General features: G+C 32.3%; 1 protein-coding gene across 1 annotated transcript; it reads left to right on the top strand.

Moving 5' to 3' along the window:
- Positions 1–2,394: 2,394 nt before the first annotated feature.
- LOC122608788 (DNA damage-repair/toleration protein DRT100-like) lies at positions 2,395–3,650 on the top strand. Its single transcript, XM_043781874.1, has one exon. It carries the CDS (start codon positions 2,432–2,434, stop codon positions 3,527–3,529), a length of 1,098 nt encoding a protein of 365 aa, XP_043637809.1. The 5' UTR covers positions 2,395–2,431; the 3' UTR covers positions 3,530–3,650.
- The last annotated feature ends 8,538 nt before the right edge of the window (positions 3,651–12,188 follow it).

Raw genomic sequence — 12,188 nt, 5'->3', positions numbered from 1 at the left:
GTATTGACACTCAAGATCAGTACAATACCCGGTTTGTATATAATCGATTTGTTCTTGACACCATTGCTTATTCGCATTTAGTTTTCGACCAATTGCAACAAGTTCCTCTTTGAACAATTGGTAGTCGAGGATATCAGTCATGATACTGTCATCTACTTGAACGACATTCATTGGTGGTTTATGAGATGGGAAATTTGATGAAGAAGCCAGTACAGATGTATAAAAGTTTGAGTTTTGATAAGAAATATCTGATAAGGAGCCAGTATTTATAGCTAAACTAAAAGACGCTCCGCCAACGTTCAAAATTCAAAATATTTACACAATTAGTCCCTCCAACGTTTGAATTCAAAATATTTACACTTCCAGTCCCTTAACGACTAGCTGGAATGTCACTCTATAAATACCAACCCACAACACAATTTAGTTTCATCAACATTACAAATTTCATTATTCTACAAACTCACTCACTATTTCTAACCGAATGACATCCTCAAGAAGAATGTTCACCGACTTCGTCTGACCGAAGATGAGATGAAAACACAAAACATGGCTCATATTAAAGAGAACATCCTCCTTCAAACTAAACTCTCTAGGGTCATGGGTTACCTAAGGGAAAAAAGGCGACAATGTGAGCAACAAGTTGAGGCAATACAAGCACCAGGCTGCAAGGTCTCGAAACACGAAGAGATATATTCTTTGTTTCTGCAGGATGAGATCAAAAGGGTCAAGAGGGTGGTCTGTGATGTTTTTTAGGCATGTCACACGCTGGGTGACCAATGCACTTGGGCCAAATCGTACCACGACAATTGCGTGGAAGACAAAACTACGTGGGAAGTCAAATGCACACAACACGACAAGTGGTGGCTTGATGAAAGCGCTCACGTGGCTTAGGAAAAATGTCTATCAAAGATGATGACGAGTAATCGAATCGTTATTATGTATTTCGTGTTTTATCCATGTAATGTCTTCTTTAATTATATGTTTTAATCATGTAATGTGTTTTGATAATAAAATGTGTTTGATTGCTACAAAAAATAGCCGTTAAGGACTAAAAGTGACACTTCTATGAACCAATTTTGGTAAAAATGGCAGATAAGGGGCCTATTTTTCCAACTTTCCAAACTTACACTTGTTTGTCTTCTACCTTAATTAGCCGTGGAATTTCAAAAAAAAAACAAACAAACAAACAAATGCCCCGCTCCCTCTCGTCCCTATAGGAACGACTGCATCGGATGAATCATGCGAACAAGCCAGGGACGAATCCCACCCAATGGTGTGGACTTGTGCCTCTACACCGGACGAAGCAAAAGACGAGCCCATTGGGTAGCCTTTTAGGCCGGTCCTTATAGGGACGTCGGCCGACGTCCGACGCGAAAGCAAGGGAATTCGAAAATAGCAGGGTTGCGTCTTTCCATGCGTCTCGGTGGTTTATTCCAAGTTTGGACGAGCGTTTTGGTGTGGAGGTGGGGTTCGATGGGCCAAATAAGCTTCCGAAATAAAAAAAAAAAGTTTATGAAATTTGTATACATATATGTATGTATATATTGTACCTGAAGAAGTTGATATAATATAAAATAATTTAATATTGATTATAATTTTAACCCCTAGACTTTTTTTGCATTTATCATTTAACCTCTGGACGTTTTGAATATTTACGAAATAATTCTTGTAGTTTTAAAAATTATACTTCCAACCCCCAAAACTTGTATCTAGATTTTTATTAAAATAGTATAAATATTTATAATTTAAGTTAGTCTAATTTTGTATTAAAAAAACAAAAAGGGATAAAATAATAGATAAATAGTGAAAGAAGTGGGGAAGAAGTGGTCGTATAAGGAAGGAGGTATTCTTGGGGTGTTTTTGAAGAGAAAAAATTAATAAATAGTGGAAGAAGTGGGTAAATATCAAGAAAGAAACGGCTCCCATAAAGAGTGACCTTAGAGAGAAAAACAATTTGTTTGCATTGATAGAACTTCACCTCACTAGAAGTGATAATTATGTACCACATCATTTCATGCATTTATCAAATTGCATATTTATTATAGTATACTGTAATGCATAACAATGTTTTGACCATGCCGTATTATATTCAACGATGACTAAGCATCAAAGTAAGACCACAACCAAAACCTCTCGTGTAGAGGTTATCAGGGATCGAAACCACGTTTGTTTGAATATGTATAAACCGGATGACTAAATAAGCTAAACCGATGTGATGAATTATCCTAGCTAGCTACCTTTTCTTTTTATCTATTTGATTATTAGTTAAATCTTGATAAATAGCTAAACCCACTCAACTTGCAACTGACACTCCACCCCACCCCACATGCACGTACCTTGTCGTTATTCACATACACGAAAAACATGCATATATAGTCGCCTAAATGTATAATGTGTAATTCGTCTCCAAATTCAAAAGAGAAATAAATATATGTGTAACTCCATGTGGTTGATTGCAGCCGCCCTACTTGTGTATGTCGGAGCGACGGTGAATGCTTGTCCACCGTCAGATAGGGCGGCATTGCTAGCATTCAAAGCTAACTTACACGAGCCTTACTTGGGCATCTTCAAATCATGGACGGGCAACGATTGCTGCAACAAATGGTACGGTATAACATGTGACCCAACTACTAAACGGGTCGCAGATATAAATCTTCGTGGAGAGTCAGAAGATCCGCTTTTCCAGAAAGTTGGTAGAACCGGGCACATGACCGGTTCAATCTCTCCGGCTATCTGCAAGCTTAAAAGACTATCAAGTATAATTATAGCCGACTGGAAGGGCATTTCCGGTATTATACCTCCTTGTGTCTCAACTTTACCTTTTCTCCGCATTCTCGACCTCATCGGCAACCAAATCACCGGCGAAATCCCTTACGATATCGGCAAACTCACACGGCTAACCGTGCTCAACGTCGCGGATAACAAAATCACCGGTAGGATACCTAGATCATTACCAAATCTATCCTCATTGAAACATCTAGATCTCCGCAACAACATGATCTCCGGAACGATTCCTAGAAACTTCGGGAAGCTTCGAATGCTCAGCCGTTCATTACTAAGCGGCAACCGAATTTACGGACCGATTCCTGAAACTATCACCTATATCTATCGTTTAGCCGAACTAGATCTATCGCTAAACCGTTTTTCAGGACTGATTCCTGAATCACTTGGAAAAATGGCGGTTTTAGGTACTTTAAATCTCGACGGAAACCTATTTTCAGGCCAAATCCCGGCGACTTTATTGACTTCTCGAATTAGTATATTGAATTTAAGTAGAAATGCAATAGAAGGAAACATACCTGATGTTTTCGGTGCGAGATCGTACTTCATGATGATCGATTTATCGTATAACAAGCTGAAAGGAAGCATTCCCAAATCGATATCTTCGGCTTCTTATATCGGTCATCTTGATCTGAGCCATAACCATCTGTGTGGTAAAATACCTGCAGTGAACTGGTTTGAACACCTTGAAGCGTCGTCGTTTAGTTTTAATGATTGTTTGTGTGGAAAGCCTCTTAAAGCCTGCTGATTGATCTCATAAGATGATTAATTATTAAGTTTTATCTTTTTTAGTTAACGCTATATATGTGTGTGTGTGTATTAGTGTGTAATTAAGTTTTTTGATATTTATGTGTGTTAATTGTTCTTGACTCGGCAAAGTTTTCCGACGTCTTATATATTACGGTTTAATTGCTCCGGATGGGAGTTTATACTTCGAAAATAATTTAATGCTAATTAAACTTTTACAGTACGTGATTACTTCCAATTTACTAAACGTATCATACTGTTATCTACTTATCTTTATATTAGCCATATGTCTACGCGATATGGCGGTGTAGTAATGGCGGTGACGGATAGCAACGGTGATGACGGTGTTGGATGTTGGGGAAATTTGCAATAAACAAACAAATAACCGGATGTGATCAATCTTTGAAGGCACGTAAACGCTTTCAGATTGAATCAATTTGGCGGTTCACCCAAACTATTAAGTCGGATACAATCAAAGATTAAGAATTTTCTGTGTGGATGAGTTTGAGAGAAAAGAGCCAGAGAAAAAGAAAAAAAGAGTATATCAAAAAAACATACAGGATGTATATATATTGATATATACAATACGTTGGTCCATGAACTGTCAAAACGGCAGTTTTTACAAGGTTTTTGAATTGCCAATTTTGCTCTCTTGAGTTCCGAAAATTTAATTTTTGGACCCCGCTCCCAGGGACGTTGCCCCCGGACCCCCGTACCTTAGGGGTTTCGCCCCTAAGGTAATAATAAATTCATAAAGACGTGCGCTCCGCACCTCCAATCCTATATGATATATTATTATGACATATCTGATCAAACTAATTAATCCAATTACACTAAAATATCCGACATTAGAAGCAGTGATGTTGTATTTAGTGTAAAATTAATTGATGTAAAATGTATAGGGTATTTATTAATAGTTAAGGGTATATGTTATTAAAGGTGGATATGTCTAGAATAGTAAATGAAAATGACATTTTTATAATGTAATTTAGATTTAGATAGATAAGTTTGATGATTGTGGTTTTTAAACGAAAAAATATTTTATTAATTAAGACTATGCAAAAAGTTAATTTATCACTGTTAAAACAATTAAAAACGCATCCGGTTCATAACCAGTAAACCACAATCATGTAAATAGCATCACATTCCACCTTCATACTGAAAAAAAAACGTGATGCACAAGAGAAACCGACATGGTAGGAGGGATGACACAGTAGAGGTGGAGCAAAAATTTCATGCTGAAGGGGCTCAACCGTATTTTTTTCCTGATCGTTGTATACAATATAATGTGAAAACATAATCATTTAATAAAATGTTAGTAAAATACAGTAGAATTTATTGCGATGGTTTACTTTTATGGACCAAATGTAAAGGTTTTACTTGAACCGTCATGGCCAGAAATCATACATTTATAGATTGGGGGTGACTTGCTTTAAAAAAAACATTTGTATTAGTTGGCTATGAACTAGCCTTGCAATGGAAAACATGAATGGTTGGCGAGGGCTAAGCACCAGTCCTCCTATTAATTACTCCACCCGTAGGACACAGTGAAAACGAAAAGTTGTACAGAACTCTGCATTATTAAAAAAGTAAAAATCAATTTTAATTAATGTGAAGCATTCGATCAAAGATTTTATATGCAGTTTTTCTCGAAAGAGATAGAAAATGGACAAAAGGAGGACAACGTTAATCGCTAAATATAAATACATGTCTCGGAGTTACAAGCATTTCGATCATATATAACGTACCAAAAGCTAGCAGAAATCACACAATATATACTCCATACTAATTGATAGATTAGTAGATGGGACATGTCCCTAATTATTAGCCGATTCAAATAATTGTAAAACACATGGTCATGTTTTGTACATACCATATTAAAGTATGAAAGCTGGCTAGAGAATAATAATTCACTTCACGCTGTCTAACTAATTGTAACAAATTCACGACAAAATGGAATTATTAAAAGTTTATCTGACGAACATCCAATAAAGTTGCCATCGCTAGGTGAATATTGTGGTTCACTCGATCTATATAAACGCAAAAAACCATATGACATGTTGGCGTAGAGGTTCAAAATAACTAGTGCACTAAGAAAGTGTCCAAAATAAACTAGTATCTATATCCTCGAGCAAATTATTGTAAATCATCGATTATTAGAAAAAAGGGATCACAATCATCGATTTATAGGGTGTTCTAAACAGTTACATTACAAAATGAAATTATCTACATTCTAAGAATAATCGCCCCTTTTTACAATTAAATATAGTGAACTAGCTTTCATATGATAATAGACAGTTTAGGCTGATCTCTTCATTCATGAAATTCCCCTGTGCATCTATTGATCACGGAGTAGTCAGTGCATAACGAATGAAATAAGTGTTCATTTTGGATTCTCTTTCTCAAAGTTCGAAAGCTTTAATTAAATTTGTATATGTTAACGTACATATGTTAATCTCTAAATATATCCATTTCAAAAATGGTTACAAAACTAGGCACGGAAAAGATCCACCATGGGTAATACATAAAATACATACATCTATCCATAATTTAATTAAAAGAGTAGGTTGGGATATACTTGTCATCTCTAATCATCCTCTTTTAGCCTAAAACTCTCTCTTAGTTAATCCTCTATTTTTTTAATTATTAAATCTAAAGGCCGACCTTATTATTAATAAAACAATGTTTTTATCCTTAAAAGTTTCCCAAAAATTATATTATATATCTATATATATATATATATACAACCTAGAAAAAAACCCTCACATATGTTTTAAAAAAAAAACTACGACTAAACAAAAAAAAAATCAACTACCAAAAGGTTCGACCTCCTCCTATACCAAGTAATATTTTTTAAATTTTTGAAGATTATCATTTTTATGAAATTCAATATATTATGAACTTAAATTATTATTATCATTATTAATATTATTAGTATTAGTATTATTATTGATATTATTATTATTACTATTATTATTATTATTATTATTATTATTATTATATCTCTTTTAATTTGGTTTGTTGTCCATTATAGACACATTATGACTTCTTTTTCAACAACAAAAAATAAGACTACATTAGTTCATCTTAGAGATCTTAAGGCAACACATGTTAACCATCATCTACGAATCCGTGTTAGCATGTATGGACTGTTTCGGAGTGGAACAACCCAAAGAAAATCAAAAGGTTCGAGATGGTCTTTGTTGATGAATCGGTATGTATTTTTCAAATTATATATTATACACTTTTTGTTGAGCTTAGCTTTAAACTGTTTAGTCTAAAATTGTTGTTTGTGTTTGTAGTAAGTTTAGATATAACAAACTGCAAAATTTTTATTTAACTAAAGTTGGAAAAGAAAAAAAAAAGGTAAACTGTAATCAATATTTATATGAAGTTAATTTTCATATGTTTCCTTCTTTAGTTTTGTATTGATTAAATTGTGATATTGGTCATAGAGAGTTAATATACTTAAATTCTAATTTTTTAGCTTTGATTAATATATTTTAGAACTACCCGTCAACTGGACGGGCCTGAGCACTAGTAATAGAATAATAGCCTAGTGGCCCCACTTTCTAAGAGGGATCCTAGGTACGAGTCTTGTTAAAGACAAACTTGAGATAATCAGAAGATTATTAGGTGGTTAAGATTCACCTTGTCACTAGTCGGGCTGGAGGATTAATAGGATTGGGAGTTCTTATCCAATTTACCCTTTAGGCACTTAAAATAGAATTATGAAATTTTAATTAGATCCAATTTGGGCATGGATACTACGTTGGGGGCCAAGATTGCATGCTTGGTTAATGTTGATGGGAGTTACGAAGGGTGGGACTAGTTGCACCGCAAGGCTCTGAAAATGACTCGGACCACATGGCTGTATACACAGCATTAAGTTCATCTTTAACTTGTTGAGCTGTCCAGCTTACCAACACATATGCATCTTATGAATCAATGATGCATTTAATAAAAGGATCTTCTAGTTCTTCATCGAATCGATCTTCGTACATTCTGGAGGCGTATACTTAATGATACTGTCACGATTCGCGATGGATCATCCTACTAAATATTCATTTTTGTTTTAAAGGGAGAACAAGTAGTAATTAAGATAAATGTTGGGAGTTAAAATGACACAACCAAAATTATCATAAATCTACTACGAGTCTACGACAATGACAATGGTTTCTAAACTCTAGTAAACATTTTATTTGAAGAATTCGACATCATTTTCCCTAATCAGGCTATGTCCTACGGAATTTTACTTTATTTCACAACTCTTCTTAGTTTGTATTCTTGCTTTCTTCCATAACAAAGGCTACCTTTAACACAAACAAAAGAAAAAAAATGTTTTCACTGATCATGTATGATAGATCGTACCAGAACTTATAAAGCTTATAATGAAGATTGACGAACATGCTAAGTACTTAACATAGAGATTCAACTCAAATGGGTTTACATTCGCTTATGGGCTGGAATTCTTATTCAGTCCAAGAATCCAACTGTCCAAGTGATATTGGTTGAGTACTTGAGTGGATTACATTTAAATGCATTTGGGCTAAACCTTATCCGGACTGGCCGGTAGAACTGATCTTCTTAATTATAAGGCTGATAATGGGCTTGATTGAAAATGAAATTGTGAATGATATATACAATCTAATGATATCGAGTTCTACTGAAAATCTAGTTGTAATTTTAACTTTCAATTAAGATTTTATGGTTCCATTATGCAAATATATATGGTTTTGCTATATATATATATATATACAAGGATGGAACTTTTAAGGGGCCAAAGGGGGTTCCAGCCCTTCCAAAAATGTTTATCTTTAATACTAATTTACTTATATATTTTACAAAATTAATTTTCGTGATATATATTAGCCTCTCTAATAAAACTAAATTTTATGTGTCATTGAGTTCCGCCCCTCCATAACAAGTGTTCAAGTTCCGCCATTGTATATATATATATGGTTTTGCTACATGAAGCTCTAAGGGCTTTCGTTAAGGTGCATTAATTAGTTGTACATTTAGCATAAAATTCAGAGAGTGAGCTTTTAATATGAAAATGTATAATTTTTTTATGAATGTTAAGTGAAGCCCTAAAATCTTTGTTTAACATTTTCCATATATATATATATATAACGACATATTGTTGTATTTAATTGTAGTGAACAAGAGTAGGTTGATGAAACAAATTCAAAACTAAGTGGAATATTAACAAAATAGTTGAGATCTAAAAAGTTTTTAACAAGTCAAGTTTATAAATATATAAATATATAAGCTCTAATTCAACTTTAAAGGGTCGTTAAATTCAATCTTCTTGTTTTCTTGATTTATTTTTTTTTTTTTTTCGTTTTCAAGTGTTAACTTTGATTGACGAAGATTAAGAGTAAGGTATCAAAAAGTTAAGATAAGAGTTGGATATTACTATATCCCGGATCCATTGCAAAATTGAAGATTTACAAAAGTGAATTTGTTACAATTTATTTTTCTTTATTGAAATTAATTTATTATTTATCATCTTTATTTTATCTTTATCTTTATCTTTATCTTTATCTTTATCCATACTAAAAAACAACTGACCTAACTTCAATTGACCAATCACAGTTCTCAATTTCTCAAAATTAATTAAATCAACACATGTATAAATTAATTTACACTTTTTGATTTTTCATCACTAATTTACACTTTTAAATCAATTCAAAAATAATTAATATAAATTACACTTTTTGGCTTTCCATCACTAATTTGCACTTTTAATCCAATTCAAAAATAATTAATACTTTATAATAACAAAATATAGCTATAAGTTATAGAGGTTACAACATTTAGATTAATACAAATTAATATCCATATCAATATTTTATTTTTATATTATTAATTGTAATCGAACTAATTGAAATATTATTGTTATTAATAATTGTAATCAAACTATAATTAGGATAAACATTGTTGTTATTATTAGTTGTAATCAAACTATAATTAGGATAATCATTGTTATTATTAGTAATTAGAATCAAACTATATCTAGGATACAAAATCTTCTGCTTAACATTCAGCTTTACATTTAATATCTCAATTCTTTTTTAAATATATTTTTACATTTAATGTATAAGTATAATTCTTCATATATAAATTCTTATATTAATAATGTTATAACATCCGTGTATTTGACATGGTTCTAAAATCTAATTTATATATTATTTATATGTTTGTAATATTAATTTCAATTAATCAAAATATTACTCCCTCCGTCCCATTTTAATTGTCACGTTGATCAACTTTGACCGTAAATAACTTTGTTTGTGTCATGTAACACTTGGTATAAATTATATGAATGGATTGGGTTTTTAATGTACTTTTCGTCCATATAAGTTTCATCAACTAACATATAGTACAAACAAAGTTATTTATGGTCAAAGTTGGTCAACGTGATAATTAAAATGGGACGGAGGGAGTAGTTTTTCGTCATGTAGTTACGTTCCCATTAAATTAGCTTATTTGTAGTTTTAGCTTGAAAAACAGATGATATCTGTGTACAAGCTTATATAGGATTTGTTTACTAGCTACTTTTGAATTTATAAAAAATCAAAATGATCCAAATAAATTATTTTAAATGTATGGTTATAATTTTGAACCTACTTGATAACACAATGACTTGAATAACCAAAAACAATGTAATTGACTAAAAACAAACAATTAATTATTAAAAGTTATGAGTATATATTAGACAACTCGATCGTACCACCAACACCGCATATAACGATATTCACGGTCTTCTGAAATCGCTAAGTGATTATAGGCTCAAGTATTATCGTGTAGCTAACACCCCCACCCGATTATATACCAATAATGATACGTACCCCGTTAGGGGAAACTTATAAACACGGGAAAATCTTTTTGGTGAGAGTTAAACTCATGACTTTGTAAACAATTAGACCTTATCGGTTATCAAACCTATCACATCATAACAATGTCCACATAGAGATAGAGATAATAGATAACCCATTCATTATTGGTTTACAAAGCTAAAATAAAAAAAGATGAATCATATAGTATATTTATATTTATAAATATAAATATATATATATATATATACGAGAGCAAGTACTCGTGCGTTGCGGCGGTGAGATGGTAGGGTGATAGGTCATAAAGTGTGATAGGTAATAGAGTGTAATAGCCAAATACCTTAGTCGTACGGGCTCCGCCCTTAGATTTAAAAATTCGTCGAAAGTATATCGAATGACATCTCTAATGAAAGAGCATGAAATTTTAGGAACACCTATATAATTTTTATGAGTTATCGATGTACGGTTTTTATGATAAAAGATTTTGAATGAATTGAGAGAATAAATGATTTATGGAGGAGAGAGGAAAAAAAATGATTGGTTGAGATTTGAGGAAAGAGAAAAAGTAATATAGTTATTTTAGGTAAATATATAATATATAGGGGGACATTTTGGAGAAGTAAATGTTGAAACTTAAATTTAGACAGAAAATTTTTGCTTTATAATATAGTAATAGATATATGAGTTTTTTTATTTTGAGAACCATTTTTTTTTAAGAACCATGAGAACTCTTAAATTATATATTTGTTCACATGTTTTTTTTGTTCATTCACATGTGAAATGGTATAAAAATGTATGTTGTTAGAGAAACTTTTTGAATAAACATTCAAAATAGCCTTATATAAACTTGTGAATAAATTTGTTCATATTTTCTATTCACAAGTAACAAACGACTATATATAAGTTTTTGGAAAAAAAAAATTCCCCTGGCCCAGGCGGGCTTTTTGGGAAGCCCATCCCCACCGTGCTCACGGCCGGCTGGCTGCATATATTTAGTTTTACCGCCCTAGATTAGTATTATTTTATATTCACCTGTGAACATGTTAATTTAGTATTAATAAATGTGTTTTTCTCTTGTGAATAAAAACTAATTTTACATACATTTGATTAAAAAAAAAAAACATTTTGTGATTCGGTGAACACATACGGCCACTTTGCATACATGTGTTGATATTGTTTTATATGTCACTACAAACAATGTTGCATTTGTCCATACTTTTAGTTAGTGTAAACAAATTAAAAATTTTGTCACGCTTTGATGTGTATAAAAATATGTGAAAATAAAAGTGTGTAGAAATTTTTCACACTAAAGAGTGTGTACAACTAAAAGTTCACGCTTTTTAGTGTGAATTTTCACAATTATTTTGTAACACTTCATTTATTCACGCTAACTTTTTCCTCATTTGTCCACGGTAACTAAAAAGTTAGCGTGAACAAATGAGGTGTTACAAAATAATTATTGATGTCGTACCCACCCAGACGTTGGCACGCAGGGTACGTCCTAAAGATAAACTTCACATTCGGTAAATAATGAAAAGATATGTGCTTATCATTAATCCCCATATTTAAAGGAAAAGATAGCACCGTATCATATATTCTCAGAAATGAAATATATCATATCAAAAACCCTACTTGGGAGCTAAATCACGAACCTCCTATAAATAGGGAAAAGGGTGGCATCAACGACAGATTTAGTATTACCTATGTCGCGTTTCGCCATTAAATCTAGGGTTCACTTAAATTAAAGAAGAGACTATACCTTAGAAGAAAAGAAGACTCTCTCCAAGCAGTTGTAATTTTGATCGAAAATAATGATCAAGC

Source organism: Erigeron canadensis, chromosome 1 (genome assembly GCF_010389155.1).
Source record: "Erigeron canadensis isolate Cc75 chromosome 1, C_canadensis_v1, whole genome shotgun sequence".
Lineage (NCBI taxonomy): Eukaryota > Viridiplantae > Streptophyta > Magnoliopsida > Asterales > Asteraceae > Erigeron > Erigeron canadensis.
This window is presented reverse-complemented; position numbering and strand designations above follow the sequence as displayed.